The sequence below is a fragment of the Pantherophis guttatus genome, chromosome 2 (assembly GCF_059756535.1).
Source record: "Pantherophis guttatus breed Tessera chromosome 2, ASM5975653v1, whole genome shotgun sequence".
Classification (NCBI taxonomy): domain Eukaryota; kingdom Metazoa; phylum Chordata; class Lepidosauria; order Squamata; family Colubridae; genus Pantherophis; species Pantherophis guttatus.
The window spans coordinates 279,807,895-279,832,943 of NC_142064.1; the positions used below are offsets into that span (position 1 = coordinate 279,807,895).

General features: G+C 41.8%; 2 protein-coding genes across 4 annotated transcripts in view; both read right to left on the minus strand.

Moving 5' to 3' along the window:
• LOC117668115 (uncharacterized) overlaps positions 1–20,093 on the minus strand; it is a 57,411-nt gene extending 37,318 nt beyond the window's left edge. Inside the window, exon 1 of the mRNA XM_087884620.1 lies at positions 20,010–20,093. The gene's annotated coding sequence lies outside the window, so the exon portion shown is untranslated. The remainder of the gene's footprint in view (positions 1–20,009) is intronic.
• On the minus strand, positions 1,184–20,147 carry LOC132708966 (uncharacterized). 3 transcript variants are annotated; one of them, XM_087884697.1, is made up of 7 exons: positions 20,010–20,147; positions 19,710–19,836; positions 16,730–16,812; positions 12,996–13,122; positions 11,874–11,969; positions 9,099–10,468; positions 1,190–3,936 (listed from the first exon to the last, which is right to left on the minus strand). In XM_087884697.1, exons 2-7 carry the CDS (start codon positions 19,813–19,815, stop codon positions 2,668–2,670), a joined length of 3,051 nt encoding a protein of 1,016 aa, XP_087740823.1. In that variant the 5' UTR covers positions 19,816–19,836; positions 20,010–20,147; the 3' UTR covers positions 1,190–2,667. The 3 variants fall into 3 exon arrangements, with proteins under 3 accessions (XP_087740821.1, XP_087740822.1, XP_087740823.1); XM_087884695.1 differs by lacking the exons at positions 9,099–10,468; positions 19,710–19,836 and having other exon boundaries at positions 1,184–4,712; positions 20,010–20,142; XM_087884696.1 differs by lacking the exons at positions 9,099–10,468; positions 19,710–19,836; positions 20,010–20,147 and adding an exon at positions 17,259–17,702 and having other exon boundaries at positions 1,184–4,712.
• Between the last annotated feature and the right edge of the window lie 4,902 nt (positions 20,148–25,049).

Sequence of the window (25,049 nt, forward strand, 5' to 3'; positions counted from 1 at the left end):
ATCAAAATTGCACAGTCACTCACGCCCTCGTCACCTCTCGCCTTGACTACTGCAATGCTCTCTACATGGGGCTCCCCTTGAGGGGCACCCGGAGGCTCCAGCTGGTCCAGAACACAGCAGCACAGGTAGTGATGGGAGCAGCATGGCGCTCCCATGTAACACCGCTCCTGCGCGAGCTGCACTGGCTCCCGGTGGTCTTACGGGTGTGCTTCAAGGTGTTGGTTATCACCTTTAAAGCGCTCCATGGCATAGGGCCTAGCTATCTTCGAGACAGCCTGCTGCTACCAACGACCTCCCAGCAACCTGTGCGCTCCCACAGAGAGGGCCTCCTCAGGATGCCATCAGCCAAACAATGTAGGCTGGTGACCCCCAGGGGGAGGGCCTTCTCTGTGGGGGCACCCACCCTCTGGAATCAGCTGCCCCCAGAGATAAGGAGAATCCAAGACCTCAGTGCCTTCCGCCGTGCCCTTAAAACCCACTTTTTCCAGCAAGCCGGGCTGGCTTAGGAAGAAATTTTTTAAAATTTTTAAATGTTTAATTGGTTTGTGGTTTTTTTAAATTTTGGGCCAAATTTATATAGATTTTAATTGTTTTTAATATTTGTATTTCATGTTTTTAATTCTGGCTGTGCACCGCCCTGAGTCCTCAGGGAGAAGGGCGGTATATAAATTGAAAATAAATAAATAAATAAATAAAATTGAGACACCTGGGAACTGAATCGCATTTATGACTGTTGTAGTGTCCAGGGGTCATGTGATCACCTCTTGTGATCTTCCCACAAGCAAAGTCAATGGGAAAACCAGATTCACTTAACAACCGTGTTACTAATTTAAGAAGTGTAATGATTCACTTGACTTACAATAAAGGTCAATTACAAAATGGAGCAAAATTCACTTACCAAACAAGTAAAGTTTGGGGCTCACTTGCGGTTGTAACTGGAGGACTACCTATACAAAATATTTACCTCCTAGTTATACCTATCCAAGCCTAACAGAGCCTGCTTGAAATTTGCAGAGAGAGGGTTCCTGGCGTATTCCCCATTTCCTCCTCAAGAATTGCTCTTGCCATCTGGTTGAAAGAAGGAAAGAGATCCTTCTGGACTCAAATTCAGTTTTGCTTTTCCTTACCTTTCCTGCTCCAGACGCATTGCCCACGCCTCAAACTGAACATATTGAAGACAAGATTGTAAGCAAAAACTTTATTCTGCAGAAAAAGTAACACAAGGAAATCGCTTTCTACCGGAATTTTGGGAGTTGAAGTCCACAAATCAAATAATGACCAAGGTTCCCCATCCTTGATGAGACTCTGGCCTTCCAATTGTCGGAGGCCAAACTGTGCATCTGGCTTTGTTCTCTGGGGAACCTGAGCCTTCTCCAAGGAATCATATGCCACTTTGCCCTCTTCCCCCTTTTGAGTTGTAAAATGGAACAAAACTCCCTTAACCACTGTCTTTCTTAACCATGGAAATGTTGGGCTTTAATTGTGGTCATAAGCCAAGGGCTGCCTGTATTTTCTAAAGCTGGTTCCCTAAATTGTCCAATTTACCGATCAAAAAGAGCCTATATCTGAGATGTGTAAACTAAGCCTTCAGGCCTGCCACATTTACTACTGTGGTAAATTGGGAGGGGGGATTGTATGGAGCATGGATGATATATAGTCATGATAACATTCCTTTCTCAGAGAGTCAAGGACACTGTGCCCTGCACCTGGAGGGCTGGAACTGGGAGGCATCTTCAGTTGGGACAGTGCTTTGATTAGACCCATGTGATGGACATGTGGGTGCTGGGCAGGGACTTGGACTTTCCTTTGGATGGGGAAAACGGAAGCTTTCAGATTTGGGTTTTCTCAGATGTGCCAATATGACATCTCTAATAAAATGGAAATTTGAGGAACTTCAAGCCTTGGAGTCTTCTTTCGTCAGGGGTGTTATCTGGAACCCTGGCAGTTGCCTTTTGAAAAAAAGTACCTTTGGGACAACCGCAACCTGGATGACTGAGAATCTCCATAGACATCTGGAGGTGCTAGTTTCCAAATCCCTACCTACCTTTGCTGTTCGCATTCACAAAACATGATCATTTGTTGTACGTATGTACATTGAGAGCTGATGCACCCAATTCCAAACAAATTCTTTTCTGTCCAATAACACTTGGCCAATAAATAATTCTGTCGGTAGGATGGAGTGCGTGAGTGGCCACAGGAAATTCGTTATCGGGCATCTTAGTTTGCCTGCATGTTAGGACCACCTGCCTTCCACCCCATGCCTCCGTCTGCTGCTGGTGCCACTGTGCAAAGATGAGCCGCAGAGTGCGCTGACCAAGGGACAGGCAGGATGCAGCAGCTGCCAGATAATGCTGGTCCCGCTTGCTGCCTCTTCAGCATGCGCCAGGGGGCACAAGGTGAACAGCTGGGCTGATTAGCCTGAAATTGTGTTCCCCCCCTCCCAAAAAAAGCCCTAGGGCTTATTTTGGAGCCCAAAAAAACCATAAGACCGGGTCTTATTTTGGGGAAAACATGGTATCCAAGAGTTAATTCCTAATTATATGAAGAAATTCTTATTTTTAATGGATCAAAAAACATCTACTGCTTTAGAACCCCTTTTCCATACACTATGCATTTTTACAGATTCTCCTGGGCATGAAGCAAATTTTGAGAATCAACACAAACCAATTAGCGTCGTCTTTTCCTGCTGTGCATCTTCTTATGTCGATTAAAGCCATCAGAGGTTGTGAATTTCTTTTCACACTCCACACACTGATACGGCTTCTCCCCTGTGTGGATTCTTTTATGGAGCGTAAGCTTCCAGCTGTCTTTGAAACTCTTTCCACAGTCAACGCATTTAAACGGTTTCTCTCCTGTGTGGATCCTCATGTGGGAGGTAAGCCTGCCACTCTCTCTATAACATTTCCCACACTCCAGGCATTTATAGGGTTTCTCCCCTGAGTGAATCCTTCTATGGCTCCTGAGTGAATTATTTTGATTAAAGCTTTTTCCACACTCGTAACATGTGTATGGTTTCTCTCCAGTGTGGATCCTCTTGTGGATACCAAGGCAACCACTTCTTCTGAAACTCATGCCACACTCCATGCACTTAAAGGGTTTCTCCCCTGTGTGAATCCTTTTATGGATCGTCAGTGCTCCAGAAACACTGAAGCATTTTTCACACTCCTGGCACTGATATGGTTTCTCTCCAGTGTGGGTTCTGCTATGTACAACATAGCCATTTTTTGTATTGAAGCTCTTTCCACATGTACGGCATTCATATGGTTTCTCCCCAGTGTGGAGTCTTTTGTGGAGAGTGAGGTACCTCGAACTAGTGAAGCATTTGCCACATTCAGTGCACTTATAAGGCTTTACACCTGTGTGGGTCCTTTTATGGAGCGTAAGATTACCACTGAGTCGAAAACTCTTTCCACAGTCGATGCATTTAAATGGCTTCTCTCCTGTGTGGATTGTCATGTGGGAGGTAAGCTGGCCACTGTCTCTATAACATTTTCCACACTCCAGGCATTTATAGGGTTTCTCCCCTGAGTGAATCCTTCTATGGTACCTGAGTGAACTATTTTGACTAAAGCTATTTCCGCACTCGTGACATGTGTATGGTTTCTCCCCAGTGTGGATCCTCTTGTGATTACCAAGTTTACTACTTTTTGTGAAACTCATGCCACACTCGGTGCACTTATAGGGTTTCTCCCCTGTGTGAATCCTTTTATGGATCGTCAGTGCTCCAGAATCCCTGAAGCGTTTTCCACACTCCTGGCACTGATATGGTTTCTCCCCAGTGTGGGTTCTGCTATGTACAACATAGCCATTTTTTGTATTGAAGCTCTTTCCACATGTACGGCATTCATATGGTTTCTCCCCAGTGTGGAGTCTTTTGTGGCGAGTGAGGTACCTCGAACTAGTGAAGCATTTGCCACATTTGGTGCACTTATAAGGCTTTTCACCTGTGTGGATCCTCTTATGGTAAGTGAGGTGAGTTGCAGAGCGGAAGCTCTTCCCACATTCCAGGCATTTACATGATTTATTCCCAGTGGGACTTTTTTCCCGGGAATTCAGTTCCTTCCTCTGAATAAACCTCGTTCTACCCTCCCTGCGTTGATACAACTTCTCCTCCCTGTGGATGCTTTGATGGGAAGTAAGGGAGGTGCTGTTTCTGAAGGTCTTTCCACAGGTGATGCATTGATGGTGCTTGCTCTCTTCGTGGACCCTCTTATGTGAATTAAGATGATTTTTCTGCCTGAAGGTCCTTCCACAATCCAGACATTTGTGTGGATCCTCTGTTCTGTGAATCGTTTTATGCATTGAAAGGGAATGGCTTGTACTGAAGTTTTCTGCACACTCCGTACATTTGTACATTTCCACTCCTTCTTGTATGCTTTCATGTAAAGGAGGAGGAAGGGTCCCTCTGGAGTGTTGCCTGCTTTCATCTTGTTTCTCTCCAGAAGGGCTTTTGCAACAGTCACATAATCCAGATGCATATTGGAGTGTTTTCCCACACCTTGAACACACTTCTTTTTCTCGGCAATCATCTCCGTCTAATAAGACATTGGGATCTCGACGAGGAAAACCAGAACAATTCTCCAGCTCCCCCGTTAACTGCTTTTCCTCAGAACTTTGCTTTCCATGCATCTTTTCTACATCTTCTTTTTTGTCTTTTGGCAAAGGTGCTGCTGCCTCTTGGCCAGAATCCTCCATCTCCCATCCGTCACCTGCTTGGAACAGAAAAAAATAAAAGTTAAGGCAAACTTAGGTGTGAAAAGGATCAAGCACCATTGCTGTATTTGAACAGTATCAATATTCTTCCAAACTCCCATTTGTTCAAAACATGACGTTATGCTTGTTATTAATGTGGAAACAGAGTTGTATTGTTTTTACAGAATTGTAGGAAGATCTGTTGGCCTGTGATGAAAATACATTGTATATGTTTCTAATCTGATGAGCTAGGCTGAAAAAGTGGGGAAGTATGGCCCTTTTATGGCTGTTGGACTTCAACTCCCAGAATACCTGACACACCTGGCTCAGGAATTCTGGGAGTGGAAATCCACCAATCAAAGAAGGGCCCTAGTTCCCCACCCCTACAGCAACGTTTCTCAATGGTGGGGGCTGTAAGATATGTGGACTTCAACACACATGGGAAATTCTGGGAGTTGAAGCATAAAGTTGCCCGAAGGAAAGGCAATATCTTTTTAAATGAACACAAAAGACTTTTTCAAGGCACAAAAGACTTTTAAAAAGCAGTTAAATTGAACAATGAAAATGAATTCAGGGATGAAAGAAACGAGGGCAAAGAGATTAAAAGGCATCAGAAGGAGCCTTTACCCAGAGCATCTCCCCAAAACAAGGGCTCCTGGGAGGGATCGCCCCCTTTTCCTCCGGCCACTTTAGCAGCCATTGAACTCCAAGTCTTCTGGATCTGAAACGGCACCAGAGAAAATGAAGTAACGGGAAACGATCAGGAAGGGCTGGCAAAAAAAAACTAATAATAATCTTCCCAAGAAGAAAGTGGGGACTGCAGGAGGATCTTAGCAGCGCCCCAAGAAGCTGCACTGAAGGGTCTCCTGTCCGAGCATTTCCCCAGGTGGGAAGAAGGAAGGAAGGAAGGGAGGAAGGAGCTGCTCACCTGGCGCTCCATAGGAAAGAGGCGGCTCTCTTCCTCGCCCGGACTCCGCTCCCCAAGAGAGGCGCCCAGGATCGCCGCCGGACTCGCACCTGGATCCCCCTCCCCGGAACGACCCCAGCCAAGTAGTTTCCTCCAGGATTGCCAGGTGGGAAAAACGAAGGGAAGGAAGGAGGAAGGAAGGGAGCTTCTTACCGAAGGCTCCAAGAGATGCGCGCAGGAAAAGATCCACTTTCACCGCAGCCCCACCAGCTGAGCTTCCTTCCTTCCTTCCTTCCCGGCTGTGCACGTGGATCCCCCTCAGTGGTGGTATTCAAACTTTTTTACTGCTGGTTGTGTGGGCGTGGCTTGTTTTGTTGGTGTGGCTTGATGGTCATGTGACAGTGGGAGAGGCTTAGTGATCATGTGACTGGGCAGGCGTAGCTTGGTGGTCATGTGACTGGTGGGTGTGGTCATGGTTTGGCTTGGTGGTCATGCTCTCTAAAGGGCAGTCTTTGCTAGAAAATCCGCTGTCTTGAATCAGTGATTATTTATTTATTTATTTGTTTATTTAATTTAATTACATTTGTATACCGCCCTTCTCCTGAGGGACTCAGGGCGGTGAACAGCCATGGTAAAAACAATGTACAACAAAAATTAAAAGCTTATTAAAATAATTCAATCAATCGGCCAAATTTAAAACATCCAACTAAGATCATTTTAAAACCCCTATCAAAACCCAATTTAAACCCCCCCCCCACCCCTCCGCCATGGCTGCAACACCGGCGGGTTCGGGAGATGCTAGGCTGGCGGGGAAGGGGGGGGCGCCCCGGCAAAGTTCATGGCTACGCGGCCCTTTTTCACACAACACTTACAGCATCCCCATGATCACGTGATCAAAATTCAAACATCTGGGAACTGAATTGCATTTATGACTGTTGTAGTGTTTTTGCTTAACAACTGCATTGCTAATTTAACAACTGCAAGGATTCACTTAACAACTGTGGCAAGGTCATAAAATGGAGCAAAATTGACTTTTTTTTTTTTTTTGCTTTTAATTTATATGCCGCCCTTCTCCGGAGACTCAGGGCGGATTACAATGCGTTAAGCAATAGCCTTCATACTTTTGTATATTTACACCGCCCTGAGTCCACTAGGAGAAGGGCGGGATATAAATTGAATAAATAAATAAATACAAAGTTATTGCCCCCACAGTTTGGGTCCTCATTTTACCAACCTTTGAAAGGATGGAAGGCTGAGTCAACCTTGAGCCTGGTGAGATTTGAACTTGCAGTAATTGCAAGCAGCAGATGTTAATGACAGTGCTTTAGTCCACTGTGCTACCAAGGCTCTATACTTAACAAACATCTCACTTAACAACAAAAATTTGGGCTCACTTGTGCTCATAAATTGAGGACTACCTCTACAAACTATTTCTCCTATAGTAAAACAGCTCCAAGCCTAAGAGAGCCTGCTTGAAGTTTGCAGAGAGAGGGTTCCTGGAGTATTCCCCATTTCCTCCTCAAGAATTGCTCTTGCCATCTGGTTGAAAGAAGGAAAGAGCTTCTTCTGGACTCAAGGGCACTTTTGGTTTTCCTTACCTTTCCTGTTCCAGGCGCGTAACCAGATGTGCCCATGCCTCCAATTGAACACATTGAAGACAAGATTGTAAGCAAAAATTTTATTCTGCAGAAAAAGTAACACAAGTAAATCTCCCTCAAAGCCTTTGTACCCCACCAAAGTCCACTGGAAGGCTTTACACAGCATTTGCCCCACAATTTACAAATCAGTCAGAAGGAATTTTCTCATCTCATCTTTACATTAATTCCTGCCTGTTTTACACTAACATCTTAGTCTTCCTGCATAACGGTATATGTAATATAGAGCTCAGCCAAGCTATTTAAAGCTATCCTAACGTTTACACAGGGAAACCTTCTTCCCCCTTTTGAGATTGTAACTTTTATTATGAATATTCAGGTGTGTCATTATGCTTGTAATCCTTTTCTTAAAGAGCAAGTATTGACTGTAATCCTTTCTCCATTTTCAATGTATTGGACACTTAAAGACTTTACTGCAGGAAGGCACTAGAAACAACAACAGACCATAATTCCATAAGTCTAGGCCAGAGGTATCCAAAATTGGCAACTTTTAAGACTCGTAGACTTCAACTCCCAGAATTCCCCAGCCAGCATGGTAACGTGTGCCAGAGGAATCATGGGAACTGAAGTCCACAAATCTTAAAGTTGCCATGTTTGGAGATCCCTAGTCTAGGCCCTGATGGATTTTTGATGTTAAGAAATTCCTTCCCTGTATTTTCCAATGTGGGTTTCAGTGAATTGGCAATTGTCAGTTAGACTGAAACAAAACTTTAACATTCATGACTCTGCCTTAATAAGAAATAATTGCTGCTTTACAATTAGTCCTCATCTTACAATCATTTTTTCAGTGACTGTTTGAAGTTACAACGGCACTGAAAAAAATGATTTATGATTTTTTTCACGCAACCGTTGCAGCATCCCTGATCAAAATTCGGACACTTGGCAACCGGCCTGTATTTTTGATAGTTGGAGCGTCCCAGGTCATGTGATCACCGTTTGAGATCTTCTGACAGGCAAAGTCAACAGGGAAACTAGATTCACTTAAAATCATGATACTAACTGAGCAATTGTGGCAAAAATTATAAAATGGAACAAAACTCACTTAACCACTATCTTATTTAGCCATGGAAATATTGGGCTTAATTGTGGTCATAAGTTAAGGGCTGCCTGTATTTTCTAAAGCTGGTTCCCTAAATTTACTGATCAAAAAGAGCCTATATCTGAGATGTATAAGCTAAGCCCCAAGCTACTGTATAAGTTAGGATTAATAAAAATCAACCACAATTAATATCATATCTCAGACTAGAAATCAGAAACTTCTTCGATATTCAAGCAAAAAAAAAAAGTCCAGTTGCCTTTTGATAAAAGCAGCTTTGGGTCAACCACAGCCTGGATGACTAAGAATCTCCATAGACATCTGGATGTGTTAGTTTCCAAATCCCTACCTACCTTTGGTGTTCGCATTGACAAAAGTTTATCATTTGTTGCATGTTATGTACACTGAGAGCATATGCACCAGAGACACATTCCTCGTATATCCAACCTCACTTGGCCAATGAGAAAATTCCATTCCATTCTCATTCCCGTTCCCATTCTTATATTCTATTCCATTTCTATTCTTATTGTTTCTAATCTTATTCTCCTCTACTCTAGCACAAAGATCTAATGTCCAAAAGTTAATTCCTACAAGGCAACACTTCTTTTTAATGGATCAAGACATTTCTGTTGCTCGGAAGCCCTTCCAAAACTCCATGGATTTCTATAGAATCTCCCACAAAACTTCTGTCTGCATGAAGCAAATTTTGAGAATCAACACAAACCAACACACATCATTTTTTCCTGCTGTGCGTCTTTTTATGGTAATTAAAGTCACTACAGGTTCTGAATTTCTTTCCACATTCCACACACTGATACGGCTTCTCCCCTGTGTGGATTCTTTTATGGCGCGTAAGATTCCTGCCATCTTTGAAACTCTTTCCACAGTCGATGCATTTGAATGGTTTCTCCCCTGTGTGGATCCTCATGTGGGAGGTAAGCTGGCCACTCTCTCTAAAACATTTTCCACACTCCAGGCATTTATAGGGTTTCTCCCCTGAGTGAATCCTTCTATGGCTCCTGAGTGAATTATTATGATTAAAGCTTTTTCCACACTCATGACATGTGTATGGTTTCTCCCCAGTGTGGGTCCTCTTGTGGATACCAAGGCTACTACTTATTCTGAAACTCATGCCACACTCGGTGCACTTATATGGTTTCTCCCCTGTGTGAATCCTTTTATGGATCGTCAGTTCTCCAGAATCACTGAAGCGTTTTCCACACTCCTGGCACTGATATGGTTTCTCCCCAGTATGGGTTCTGCTATGTAGGATATAGCTATGTTTTGTATTTAAGCTCTTTCCACAAGTGTGGCATTCATATGGTTTCTCACCAGTGTGGAGCCTTTTATGGCAAGTGAGAGACCTCGAACTGGTGAAGCATTTTCCACAAACTGTACATTTATACAGCTTCTCTCCGGTGTGGATCCTCTTATGTAAATTGAAATGACTTTTCTCAGTGAAGTTCTTCCCACATTCTAGGAATTTACATGATTTATTCCCAGTGAAACTTTTTTCCCGGGAATTCGGTTCCTTGCTCTGAGTAAACCTCATTCTACCCTCCCTGCATTGATGCAACCTCTCCTCTCTGTGGATGCTTTGATGGGAAGTAAGGGAGGCGCTGCTTTGGAAGCTGTTTCCGCTATTAATGCATTGATGCTGCTTCCTCTCTTCATGGACTTTCTTAGGTGAATTAAGGTGACTTTTCTGCCTGAAGGTCCTTCCACAATCCAGACGTTTATGTGGATCCTCTGCTTTGTGAATCTTTTTATTCATTGAAAGGGAATGGCTTGTACTGAAGCTTTCTGCACACTCCGTACATTTGTAGAGTTTCCCTTCTTTTATTCTCTGATGTAAAGCAAGACGAGGAATCCTTCTGGAGCGTTGCCTGCTTTCATCTTGTTTCTCTTCAGCAGGGCTTTGGCAACAGTCACATAATCCAGATTCACCTTGGAGTGTTTTCCCACATCTTGAACAGACTTCTCTTTCATGACAATCATCTGTGTCCAATAAGATATTGGTATCTGGACAAGGTAAACTAGAGCAACTCTTCAGCTCAGCCATAAACTGGTTTTCCTCAGAACTTTGCTTTCCATACATCTTTTTTACAACTTTTTTGTCTTTTGGCAAAAGTGCTGCTGCCTCTTGGCCAAAATCCTCCACCTCCCATCCGTCACCTGCTTGCAACAGAAAAAAAAAGAAAAGTTAAAACAAACTTAGATGCAAAAGGGATCAAGCACCATTGCTGTATTTGAACAGGATCAAACTTCCTCCAAAATCCCATTGGTTCAAAACATGGTGTCAACTCTGAAGCTATTTTGGATCGTGTTCAGGGTTGCCAGAGAGGCTGGGTAGAGCTGTGGTAACGGAAGGGCGGAGTAGAGATAGCTGGGCATGTGTAGCCAAAATAGAATTCTAGATGTAAAAAAGTTGTTGAGACTCTAGAAAAAGTGCAGAGAAGTGCAACAAAGATGATTAGGGGGCTGGGGACTAAAACATATGAAGAAGGGCACATCTAGTTTAATGAAAAGAAGGACTAGGGGTGACATGATCTCAGAGGTTGCCACAGAGAGGAGGGAGTCAAACTTTCTTTTTTCCTTGACCATGTTTCGCTTCTCATCCAAGAAGCTTCTTCAGTTCTGGCTCTTTCCGACCAGATGACTGCAAGGAGTATAAATTCTTGTGATAAACCCATGAACTCTTATCGGGCTCTTTAGTGTCATCATTATAAACCAAAAAAACAACAAAATGAAAACAACTTCTAAAAAACAAGTGCAAGAGGCAGGATCAGAAACTGGCTAGGATGGGAAACTTCATGAGGACAGTGTGTGGAGGTTTTAGGCCATTTTATCAGACTAAGTAGGAGTAGAAATGTAAAAAGGACACTCTTATCTACCGCATAAATCGAACAAATTAGCTTTTTATCTGAGCTGCTCATGTCCACCACTCTTTCAGACAAGGGGAGAAAAATCAGTCAGGGAATTGCTCAGTAGGTATCCAAATGAAGTCAGAGAGGCTGGCACAAACTTTATATAAATTAATGTGTGTGTATATATGTGTGTTAAAATGAAATTTTACTGTAGATATAAATTTACAGTAAAATTTCATCCAGTTGGTCTGGAAAAGTATTGGGCAGCTTCATCAGCACACATCGCTTTACTTGTTGTTCATAAGTTATAGTAATTCAATCGTTTTTCGGAATCACGCAAACCAGCCATAGCTGGCTCCAAAGGTCTCACTGTAACTCCTCAGCCGCTCCTCGCTTTAGCATTTCAAAAATGCTGCGTGCCTTTGCCTGAATCAGATGAAGACTAATGGGACTTTTTTTTTGGATCTGTTTGTCAATCCAAAGCACAAGAAGCTGTTCTGTTTTTTAAATGAGGCCTGTCTTATTTCTTGTGATTATGGCATCTGTTCCTGGAGCTGATTTAATCGCCTCTGTTATCTTTTCTCAATCCTTAATACATATGGTGGGAAAGGCCAGTCCTTCTTCTTCTCCTATGGTCTTTATCTTCTTCCCCTCCACATGAGCTCTAATTATTTTCCTTTTCAAGTCCAAATTGACACTTTTCCTTCGTTTCTTACCTCCATGTTGAGCTGGAGTAGAGCTTGGTCGCTTTCCTTGGGAAGACACTCCTTGCCTAAGAGGCAAGAGTTGATGGAAAGGTACAGTATCTTGTCCTGGAGAGAGAGAGAGAGACTGGCTCAGAACTGTTTAGTAAGATCAATGTTAGGGTGGAGGGAGGAAGAACTGTAGTGCAGGAATGTGTTTTCCTTCTCTGTCGACCATTTCTTTCCCTTGACAAAAGTATAGCAAGGGTCGCTGCTAGCAGCCATATACCGTGTTTCCCCGAAAATAAGACCCTGTCTTATATTTTTTTGAGCCCTAAAATAAGCACTTAGTCTTATTTTCGGGGAGGTCTTATTATTTTGCGCCGCGTGGAGCAAGATGCTCCCCTTCTTGCCGTCTTCTCCTGATTTCCAGCTCTGTTTCCCTAACCCTAACCAGAGGAAATTGCGGGGACCAGCTGCGTATGCGTTTAAATGTTTTCGGGGAGGGCTTATTTTCAGGGAAACAGGGTAGTGCAGTGTTCGAAAGTCTTTTATTTACAGTATTGTATTAAACTTTGGCTTATATATTCCATCTTTGTTCTTAACCAGTTCTACTTGGTTATTTTTTCCCTTCATGCACAGCATGTACAAGATTGAATCTGATTCTTAACAAACGGGAGCAAGTGGATTGTGAAGGCCAGTACTCTCCATACTGTCCATTTGTGAAGAAAAGCCAGGCTTCTTAGAAAAGGATGAAAACAGGGGTGAAATCCAGCAGGTTCTAACAGGTTCTGGAGAACCGGTAGCGGAAATTTTGAGTAGTTCGGAGAACCGGCAAATACCACCTCTGGCTGGCCCAGAGTGGGGTAGGAATGGAGATTTTGCAATATCCATCCCTCAGGAGGGGAGGGAATGGAGAGTTTGCAGTATCCTTTCCCTGCCATGCCAACCAAGCCACGCCCACAAAACCGGTAGGGGAAAAATTTGGATTTCACCCTGGGATGAAAACCTCAGATAAATAGCTTGCAAATTTGGAAATCAGCAGTTTAGAGAAGAATACAGCAACATAAAACAAATAATCATGCTGGAGGGCTTCACATGCATTAATTTAAAAAAATATAATTTGCACTACAATATCTTAACACAATCCCTTACCTAAAGAGGCCATGTTCCTCTTGTTTTCCAGCATGACCTCCTGGTACAAGGCTTTTTGCTTAGAATCCAGCAGGGCCCACTCCTCCATGGAGAAAAACACAGCTACATCCTCAAATGATACCAAATTCTCACACAGGGAGGGAAAAAAAACACAACATATTCCATGAATATTCCTAACAATGAACACTGCAATTATTTTATTTATTTATTATTTATTTTTTTGATTTATATGCCGCCCTTCTCCGGAGACTCAGAGCGGCTTACAATGCATTAACCAATAGCTTTCATACTTTTGTATATTTATACAAAGTCAGCTTATTGCCCCCACAAACTGGGTCCTCAATTTACCCACCTTAGAAAGGAAGGAAGGCTGAGTCGACCTTGAGCCTGGGGAGAATTGAACTCGCAGTAATTGCAGGCAGCTGGATGTTAAATGCTGCCTTAGGAGGCATTAGCCTCCTACGCCACTCAGGCTCCTAATGAGAATTCTTCTTAATGAAAAATCTCCACAGCTTCCAAGTAGGGCAAACAAGCATGTTAGGAGATTGAATTTAGTAGCTGGAATAGTAAAATGTACATCAGGCCAGAACACAATTGAAATTGATTAGTTAGAGAGTGCTGACTCATGTGTGATGCAATCTACGCTCTGATTGGTTGCTGTAAGTATAAAGGGGGCGTTTCCCTTTTTCCCCTCCTTTTTTCCTTCTGGGTTTTAGATTTACCTCAGGATGTTCCTGACTATCTTATGTTCTTCCTTTTCTGGATGATTACAAAGACTGCGGTAAATTGGTAGGTTAAATAGATTTATATTTATATAAAAGTTTACAAGTCTGGAATACTGAGTTCAGTTTTGGTCACCACATTGCAAAAAAAAGATGTTCAGATTTTGGGAAAAGTGCAGAGAAGAACAACTAACATAATTAAAGGCCTGGAGACTAAAACATATGAAAAACGACTGCAGGAACTGGATATGGCTAGTCTAGGGAAAAGAAGGACTAGAGGTGACATGATAGCAGTATTTCAATATTTGAGGGGCTGCCGCAAACAAGAGGAGCTCAACTTATTTTCCAAAGCACCAAAAGGCAGGAAAAGAAACAATGGATGGAGACAAATCAAGGAGAAAGGCAACCTGGAAGTAAGGAGAAACTTCTGGACAGTGAGAACAATTAACTAATGGAATGGGTTGCCTCCAGAAGTTCTGGACTGCTGGCCCCAAACTGATAAAAAAAAATTGAGGAATATGGAGAGGTGGCAGAGATGAAAATAAACAAAGATAAAACTAAGGTATTAGTCAAAAATCTTACAAACAAAAAAAGGTATTGACAGAAAAAATTGGTTTACAGATAACAAAAAAGGTTAAATATCTTGGTATCCATCTAACAGCAAGGTGTGTGACAACCAAATATGATAATTATATAAAATTGATACACCAAATTAAATTGGACCAGGAAAGGTGGAAGAATTTACAGTAATCTATGATAGGGAGAACAGCAGTTGTAAAAATGAACATATTACCAAAATTGCTCTTTTTATTTCAAACAATACCAATAAAGTTAGAAAAGAAAATTTTTGATGAACTACAGTAAATAAAATGACTCTGAAGTATACTTGGCAAGGTAAAAAACCGGGAATAAAATTGAAAATGTTACAGGAATCTAGAATTAATGGGGGCTTTGGACTCCCAGACTGGGAACTATACCATCAGGCAGCAGCTCTTACATGGTTAAAAGAATGGGTAAACCTGAAACACAGAAGGCTATTATTATTAGAAGGACATGATCTGCAATTAGGTTGGCACGCTTTTCTTTGGTATGGTAGAAGCACGGTACAGAAATATTTTCAGAGGCATTATGTGAGGAATGCGTTGCTTAACATGGGAAAAAATTAAATCACAACATTATAGGAAAATACCAATCTGGCTCTCCACAATGGAGGCATTAATATAGCCAAACCTCATTAATCTGGAAAAAAATGTACTTTATAAAGATATTTTAAATGAGAGGGGTGAACTTAAATCTAGGCAATAACTACAGAACCAAGGGATAGATCTAGATTGGTGGCCGTATTTCCAGATTCAGTTAAGATATGAGAAAGTTGTTAGAACATGGGGTGTAAGTAAAGAACCAACAGCATTTGACAAAATTTTAATGGGGACGGATGAAAAACCTGATTTTAAAAAAATATAATTATTTACTGAACTATAAAATGGAGGAAGAAATAGTTAAAGAAACGATGATTGCTTGGGCAAAAAAATTTGGCTATAATATAGAATTAGAGAAATGGCAAAAACTTTGGGACAGAAATTACTCATTGACTATGGCCTCGGCATACAAAGAAAACCTCTATAAGATGTTTTATAGGTGGCATTTACCACCTGCAAGATTGGCAAAAATGTTCATTAACCTATATGCCAAATGCTGGAAATGTAACCATACCCCAGACACCTATTACCATATGTGGTGGACATGCGGTAAAGCAAGAAAATATTAGGAGAACATACATAACTGGCTGGAAATGATAACTGAACAAAATATTGTGTTTAAACCAGAAACATGTCTCTTAGGTATACTACCAGAGGATTATGATAAAGTGACCACGTATTTAGTCTTACATATACTGACAGCAGCAAGGATTACATATGCTAAATACTGGAAAAATATGAACATCCCACCAGACAAGGTTGTAATTAGAAAAATTTGGGACTGTGCTGAAATGGACAGACTAACTTTAAAAATTAAAGATAAAGAAGATTCAGAATACTATCGGACATGGAATAAATTTTATGAATGGATATAGAGAAAAGAGGTAGAAATTAGAGAATAAGAATATGAATGTTTATATTATTAATATTGAAAGTAAGGAGGTATATAACTATAAATATAGTAATTGATAAAAATGTAAATAAGCTAATGTAAGAAGAAACCTAGTTTAAACTTTTTGGTTATATTATTATTACTGCTATTATATTATTACTATTGTTATTAGTTTGTGTCCTAAGATTTACTACCAACTCTCTTTGGCTTTGATCTAGTGGTGGATTGCTCCCGATTCGATCCGGTTCTATAGAATCGGTAGTAAAACAGGCAGGAGGCTCCGCTCACCCACCACACCGTCGTCATGGGTGATCTGCGCATGCACAAAAGCTTCTGCACATGCGCACGCACACTCCTGCTGCGAACCGGTAGTAAAGGTAAGTAGAACCCACCCCTGCTTTGATCTATTTATAAATGATACTCTGACAATGCACTGTTTTTAAAAAATGTTTATGAATGAAAATTTATTTTAAAAAAAGAAGAAATTGTGGGCTGAAGGTTTTTAAGGAGAGACTGGACACCTACTTGTATAAAATGGTATAGGGCCGTGGTGGTGAAACTATGGCACACGTGCTACAGAGAGCCCTCCCTGCAGGCATGCCAGCCACCAACCCCACCCCAGCTCCACCGTAGATGTCTGCATGCCTCCCGCCAGCCAGCTGATCTTCGGGTCTCTGCTGCGCATGCACGGGGAGGTGCATACGGAGGATGGGGCGCATGCACAGGGGGACGGTGTGGTGCATGCGCGGGGGATGCCCACATGCTTTGGGCACTCGGTGCCAAAAAGATGAACCATCACTGGTATAAAGTCTCCTGCTTGAAACAGAGGATTTTACTAGATCTCCAAGATCCCTTCCAATTGTGTTATTCTGTTATTGGGAGATTGGCACATCTGGGGAAGGAAGAGGAGAATCTTCCTACCTGCGTTGGAAGCTCAACCGCTGCTAATCCTCCACTACAAAGAACTGAAGTTCCAGGAGATGAAGACGAGGCCATGAGAGTGTCTAGGAGTGAAAAAACAAAACAGCAAAAGAATAATTTGCTATCAAACATTCTAATGATATTCTTGAGCATATAATGCAAAAAGCTGATTTTAGCCTATTTCTAGGCTAACTTTGGAAACACTTAATGTGAGTGCCTGGCAGCCATAATAACAATACAAAGAAGCTCAGCCTGGGTGAGAGGAAAACTGAAAGGTGTGGAAGGACCAGGGGATTGGATTCAGAGGAACCTCTCTGAGCCATGAATGTGTGCATTAAAGTATAAGATGACCAGACGTCCCACTTTTGGCAGGACAGTCCCGCTTTTGAACAATTTGTCCCGCGTCCTGCGGCATTTTAAAAAAGTCCCAATTTTTGGAAAGAATGCACGGCGCAGTGGTGGGTTGCTCCCGGCTGCCTCTTGAGTCCCAGCTGATGGCTAGAGGGAAAAAAACTATTTAAACTCTTACCGCGGGGCTTCAAAGGGCCGCCCTACAGCTGATCAGTGTTAAAAGAAAACAAATGAGTAGACCGATGCCTGCAAAAATAGAAAAAACAGCCCCTTAAAGCTTCAGCATAGGTTAATTAGCACAAGTTGATTAGCTCGGCTTCCCCACTCTCAGCTGATTTGCTCTCAGCTGTTTTGCTCAGGGCTCTGTAGTTGCTAGCTGCAGAGTGCTGGAGATTCTTTTATTTTTTTTTTTTTTTTATTTTTATTTGATTTATATGCCGCCCTTCTCCGAAGACTCAGGGCGGCTTACAATGTGCTCAGCAATAGCCTTCATCCTTTTGTATATTTATACAAAGTCAGCTTATTGCCCCCACAACTGGGTCCTCAATTTACCTACCTTAGAAAGGATGGAAGGCTGAGTCAACCTTGAGCCTTGGCGAGATTCGAACCCTGAAGTAATTGCAGGCAGCTGGTCTTAATAAGCTTAATAACAGGGTGCCTTAAACCCCTGTACTACCAAGGCTCTTTTCCCCTAACTATGCTGAAAAAGCGAAACTGAAAGTAAAGAAGGGTCTTTGCTGCAATGTGGCAAAATGAGGCAGAGAAAAATTTCTTTTTCTTTTTCCTCACCAAAATAGGTAGGTGCAAAACTGCAAACAATGGGAAATTTAGGGCAAAAGAGGAGAGTTCAAGATTTTAAAACACAAAAGAAAAAAAGCTCTATTTAACTAGGGAATTGTAATAATTGAGATACTATTAATTGTATATTGTGTTGAAAGCAGGAATGGTTAAGTTGTGGTTTGGAGGAATATATGGGGGAAATTATTTGGTTTATTATTATTGGTAAATATAATTAATTGATCTGTAAGAAATTGGATTGCATGGAAATAATTGGAATATTCATGTTCATATTGATTAATATACAAAAAAGATAGTTATGTAACTAATTGATTTATATTAAAATGTTGAATTTGTATTAAACAACTGTATTACATAATTAACCAATGTGAGGATGGATATAAAAATAGATGACAATGGGAAGGGGTATAATATAGAATAGAAGGGGAAAATTGAATTTGATTAAGATTAGAGATGAGGATGAAGGCTAATATTGTTTTTTTAAAAAAATAGATGAGGAATAAATATGGCAAAAAGGAAATATAGAAATTGTAAATTTAATTGAAATGACTAAACACTGTTTAAATTTGTGAACCAGCCAAATATTCTGTTCAAAGAAAATACATTGTATGTTTGTATGTGTGTTTCTAATTATTGCTATTTATTCACATTTGTTCTCTTTTATTCTTTAAAGTTTAACAATTCATTCTTTATCTTAATATCTTTATATTTGTTTGGGGTTGGCTTTCTTCCCTTTCATCTTTTTTTTTGTACAGCAATCTTTCTCCTCAAACCTACCACCTCTCTTTTTCTTTCCTTCTTACTTTCTCTTCCCCACACCCTCTTCTTCTCCTCCCTACTTTCTCTTCCGTTCTCCTTCTCCTCCTCTCTTCCTCCCTCTCTTACCCTCACTCCTACTCTAATTTCCCTTCCCTTCCTTCATCCCTCTCTATTGCTGTATCCTTTTATGCATATGGATTACTCAGAGGGCTGAAAAAGTTATTTTTGACTGGTCCTCGCACTTTTGACCAGTCCTCAAACTTACGACTGTCCTCACATTTTACATTTTTGCCCTGTCTTGTCATCATGGTGCAGAGAAGCAGTTGTGAAATGAGTGACACAGTTGTTAAGAATGCTGCACTGGCATAAATGTGTGGATGGTCATAAGTGTGAGGACAAGTCAAAAGTGCGAGGACCTGTCAGAACTGACTTTTTTCTATACACATAGCCATGGCCACCCGGTCACATGACCAGCTAGCCACACCCACCAGTCGCATGACCTCCAAGCCACGCCCACAAAATGGTGGGTGTCCCGCTTTATACCAATGTTAAAATCTGGTCACCTTATTAAAGTACCAACTCTTATTCTATGTTTCTATAATGTTCACCTTCCCTTATCAGATAATCAACGAAGACTACAAAAGCTCTTTTTTTCACAGCTGGGAGTTGCCTTTTGGAATAGCCTACTCTAAAAGTGAAAAAGTATGGCCCTTTTATGACGGGTGGACTTCAACTCCCAGAATTCCTGACACAGCTGGCTGAGGAATTCTGGGAGTTGAAGTCCACCAGTCCTAAAGGGTCCTAGTTCCCTAACTCTAGCCTGCAGCAACGTTTCTCAATCTTGGGAGCTGCAAGATATGTGGACTTCAACACGCATGGGGAATTCTGGGAGCTGAAGCCCACATGTCATAAGGTTGCCAGGTTTGAGAAACAATGGCCCACAGGAAAAGGGTGATACCTTTTTAAACGCACCCAAGACTTCTTAAATGCACCCAAGACTTTAAAAACCCAGTTAAATTGGAGAATGGAAACGAATTGAAGGGATGAAAGCAACGAGGGCATCAGAAGGAGCCTTTCCCCGATGCTCTCTCTGGAGGCGGCTCCTCTTGAGCAACTCCCCGAAACAAGGGCTCCTGGGAGGGATCGCCCCCTTTTCTCCCCGCTGGTTTCGCATCCATTGAACTCCAAGCCTCCTGGATCTGAAGCAGCACCAGAGAAAAGGAAAAGGACGGGAAACGATCAGGAAGGGCCAGGAAAAAAAAAATCATCATCATCATCTCCCCAAGGAGAAAATGGGAATTGCAGGAGCGATTTTAGCAGCGCCCGAAGAAGCATGAGCATTTCCCAGGAAAGGAGGGAGGGAGCTTTTTACCTGGCGCTCAATCGGAAAGGGGCAGCTCTCTCCTTCGCCTGGACTCCGCTTCCCAATAGATGCGCGCAGGAAAGGATCCGCAATCGCCGCCGGCCACGTTTCTTTCCTTCCCGGCTATGCATCTGGATCCCCCTCCCGGAACGACCCCAGCCAGGAGTTTGCAGATCCCAAGCTGGCAGCTCTTATAAGCTCTCCCCTCCCCGTCCAGCTCCTCCCATTCGCATCCTGGACATAAATTGTTTCAACTCCTACCCTCAAAAGGACGCTATAGAGCACTGCACACCAAGACAACTAGATACAAGAACAGTTTTTTCCCAAACCCCATCACTCTGCTAAACAAATAATTCCCTCAACACTGTCAAACTATTCACATCAGGCTGCGTTACTATTGCTATTGGTCTTCTCATTGTTCCGGTTGCCCATCTCCTCCCACTTGTGACTGCATGATTGTAACTTTGCTGCTTGTAGCTGTGCGATTTATATTGATATTGATTGTTCCCTAGTATGATTTGATTGCTTATTGTACCGTATGACTGCCACTGGATGTTGTGCCTTGTGATTCTTGACGAGTGTATCTTTTTTACAAGATAACAGTGTAACTTGCCTTTTTATGTACACTGAGAGCATATGCACCAAAGACAAATTCCTTCTGTGGTTCCAATCACACTTGGCCAATAAAGAATTCTATTCTATTCTATTCTATTCTATTCTATTCTATTCTATTCTATTCTATTCTATTCTATTCTATAGAGAAAAGGGTGGGGGGGGAAATCGCACATAAACTTTTTTCTAATATTATCCCCAATAAATGTTGAGCCAAAGGATCCCTTGATGATCCAGAAGAGAATCCCATTAACTTTATCACTCCGAAGCTGAAGAAAACCTCTGAGCTAAGAAGTGTTTAATATTTAACTATTTAAAAGGTCTGAGGCGGGAAATATTTAAAAGTATACGAATTTCAGAAGAAAAACTACTAAACTGTCAAGGTAGCCCTCGACTTACAGCCATTCATTTAGTGACCGTTCAAAGTTACAACGGCATTGAAAAAAGTGACTTATGTCCGTTTTTTGCACTTACAACCGTTGCAACATCTCCATGGTCAAATTCAGACACTGGCATTCGCACAAGAATGGAAGAATGAGGACTTACCAACGGACTCAAAAATAATTTATAAAATCATGGAATGTGCAGAGTCCGATAGACTAACAAAACTGATTATTAAGGGTAAAAGAGGTAAATATAAATATCTGTAAATATTTTTATTTTTACTCTGATTATTGGTGTGTGTATATATATATAGGGTTATTTTGGTGATGTTACACCGTGATAGAAAAATTATTATACATCTGTTTTTGATTTTGATTTTTCTTTTTCTTTTTTGAACTATAACAAAATGCTTTAATAAAATTTATTTAAAAAAAATTCAGACACTTGGGAACCAATTCGCATTTATGACCGTTGTAGTGTCCCAGGGTCACGTGATCACCTTTTGCAACCTTCCGACAAGCAACGTCAATGGGAAAACCAGATTCACTTAACAACAATGTTGCTAATTTAACAACTGGTAATTCACATAACAACTGAGGCAAGAAAGGTCACAAAATGGAGCAAAATTAACTTAACAAACGTCTTTTTTTAAAAAAAAATAAATTAAATTTTGATTTATATGCCGCCCTTCTCCGAAGACTCAGGGCGGCTTACAATGTGCTCAGCACTTGACAAACTCACCACTTAGGTTGGAATGTTTCCTCTTGAAATATTTCACCATTTTCCCTATACGATGTCTAAGCCAGCTTTCTGCACCCTAATGTTGTCTGAATGTCTTATCCCAAAGATGCTTTTTTCAAAAGCCAAGTGGAATTTCTTGTTTTTCCTTGAAGACGTTTCGTTTCTCATCAGGATGGAACTGAAGAAACTTCATGGATGAAAAACGAAACGTCTTCAAGGAAAAACAAAGCAAGTCCAGTTGCCTTTTGATAAATGCACCTTTGGGACAACCGCAACCTGGATGTTTGAGAATCTCCATATACATCTTTGATGTCTTAAGTTTTCAAATCCCTACCTACCTTTGGCGTTTGCATTGACAAAAGTTATTCGTGTTGTGTTTTTTTTTTACCTTTTATTGATTTATGATATAACATACAAAAAAAAAAAAATACAAAAGCAAAAAGAAGGGAAAACAGAGAAAGGAAAGGGGAAGGGAAAATGTGAAAAAGGATGAAAGAAAAAGGCATTGACTTCCGACTCCCTTCAGTAATAACATCAAAGCAAACCTTTTCAGTTTTACATATCGTGTTTCCCCAAAAATAAGACCTGGTCTTATTTTATTTTCGGCTCCAAAATAAGCACCAGGTCTTACCCCCTTACCTTAGGACCACTGCAGCCACGGCTCCCATGCCCCAACACCAGTTCCGCCGCTACTTGGCATCTTCTGCGTTGTGTTGTGCCATTGCGCATGTGAGCGGCTGCACCAGCACAATGAACTTGCAGCATTCTGCTGCTAGTGGCGGCATGACCACGATAAGCAATGTAGTGTCCCACCACGTGGCGCAACGAGCCACATGGCGTCTGAACTCAAGCTGCCGCAACTGGTTGCGGTAAGTATAAAGGGGGCGTTTCCCTTTTTTTCCCTCCTTTTTTCCTTCTGTGTGTTCTGCATGATGTTTTAGATTTACCTCATGCTGTTCCTGTGTTATTATCTTATGTTTTTGCTTTTCTGGGTGATGACAAAGACTACTGTAAATTTCTAGGTTAAATATATTTATTTGTATATAAAGGACTACAAGTCTTTCTAGTCCTTTATATACAAACACTTGACTGCTGTCATCTTGACAGCTGCTGCACAATTCGTGACAGAACATCTTGTCTGGAGAATGTTTATGGAAACAAAGTATCTTTGGCTAGAGACACATCTAGTTAATGTTTTATTCGTTTGGCCAATTGCACAGGAGCAGCAACCCCATTGTCAGACCTGGAAGCCATCTTTTGCATTGGGCCTTCAGGCCTGCCACATTTATGCTGTGGGAAATTGGGAGGGGAGATTATATGGGGTGAAGTAGATATAGTCAAAATAACATTCCTTTCCCAGAGACTCAAGGACAGTTTGCCCTGCACCTGGAGTGGTGTAACTGGGAGGCACCTCCAGTTGAGACGGTGCTTGATTGGACATGTGGGTGCTGATCAGGGACTTGAACTTCCGTTTGGGTGGGGAAAACCTGGAAACTTTCAGATTGGGGTTTTCTCAGAGGTGCCAATATGACATCTTTAATAAAATGGAACTTTGAAAAATCTCAAGCCTCGGAGTCTTCTTTCATTAGGGATGTTACTTGGAACCCTGACACCCATATTCCTTTGTTGTCCATTGATGAGCTAGACCTTGGATGTGTTGGCCCAATCAAACAATGGGTTAATTTTACCCACTGCAGTGAGTGGATGAATCATGCCAAATCAAGGAAAGTGGGGAAAAGTAAAGCTTGGACTTTTCTTTTTACCTTGGGCTTAGTATCAGTACCGCTTTATTAGTATTAATAAGGCCACAGCTGGAATACTACTTTCAGTTTTGGTCACCACATTACAAAAAAGATGTTCAGATTTTGGAAAAAGTGCAGAGAAGAGCAACTAAGATAATTAAAGCTCTGGAGACTAAAACATGAAAAATGATAGCAGGAACTGAATATGGCTAGTCTGGGGAAAAGAAGGCCTAGGAGTGACATGATAGCCGTGTTTCAATATTTGAGGGACTGCCACAAACAAGAGAGGCTCAACTTATTTTCCAAAGCACCAGAAGGCAGGACAAGAAACAATGGATGGAAACTAATCATGGAGAAAGGCAACCTGGAATTAGGGAGAAACTTCCTAACTGAGAACAATTGACTAATGGGACGTTTTGCCTTCAGAAGTTGTGGGTTGGAGGTTTTTAAGAAGAGACTGGACACCCGCTTGTCTGAAATGGTATCGGGTCTCCTACTTGAAACAGGGGGATGGACTAGAAGACCTCCACGATTCCTTCCAATTGTGTTATTCTGTTATTGGGAGATTGGCACATCTGGGGAGGAGAGGGATGGGAGAATACTCCTATCTGCATAGAAGCTCAACCATTGTTAATCCTCCATTAAATATCCTAAGGATATTCTTGCGCATCCAGTGCAGAAGGGTAATTTTAGCCTATTTCAATGCTAACTAGGGAACCCCTTAATGTGAGTCCCTTGCAGCCACAACATCAATACATAGAAGTTCACCCTGGTGAGAAGAAAACTGAGAGGTGTGGAAGGACCAGGGATTGGATTCAGAGGAAGCTCTCTCAGTCATGAATGTATGTATCAAAGGGCTCTGGAGGACTCAAGCAGATCCCATCCCATATCTAGGGAGTCATGCTGAGTTGTTAGTCTGGAGTTCTAGGTCTGGCCTGGCACCAACTAAGAGACAGAGTCCAATTGGGACACTGGGAAACTCGCTCATACTCGTAACGGCTGCAGTGTCCCGGGATCATGTGATCCTCTGTTGCGACCTTCTGACAAAGTCAATAGAGAAGCCAGATTCCCTTCAGCACCGTGTTACTAACTCAACAACCGCAGTGTAGTTCACTTAACAACTGTAGCAAGAAAGGTCATAAAAGAGGGTAAACTCACTTAGCAACTATCTCGCCAAGCAACAGAAATTTTGGGCTCGATTGCTGTGGGGGTGGTTGCTTTCTCAGTAGCTGGCAAACCACACTGAGGAATGCAAACATCAGCACAATGATCCTTAAAGACCCTTCCTCAGGAAATGTGAGACATGAGGTTTGTCACGTACGCAGGTCACATGGATTTGCAGCAGAAAAACCATGAGCTTTGTTTAGCCAATCAACTACAAGTGAACTTTGATCAATGAATCAGCTTCTGCCACGAAGACTATAGAGAACAATAAAAGGGGGCTCCCAGAAGCTGTTCTGGGTGCCTTCCCATTAACTTTCTTCCTGCCTGTGCGTTTTCCTTCATCACAACAGATTGAGGTCCTAAATCAAGGATTACCTGTATTCAGATTTGGACAAAGGCTTGAAAA

Coding starts and splice junctions, on each gene's coding strand:
- LOC132708966 (XM_087884697.1), bottom strand. CDS start 19,815: ATGGATGCGAAACCAGCGGGGAGAAAAGGGGGCGATCCCTCCCAGGAG. Junction 16,813..19,709: donor AGAGAGAGCATCGGGGAAAG/GCTCCTTCTGAT, acceptor TTTCACTCCTAG/ACACTCTCATGGCCTCGTCT. Junction 10,469..11,873: donor TACTCCAGCTCAACATGGAG/GTAAGAAACGAA, acceptor TTCTGTTGCAAG/CAGGTGACGGATGGGAGGTG.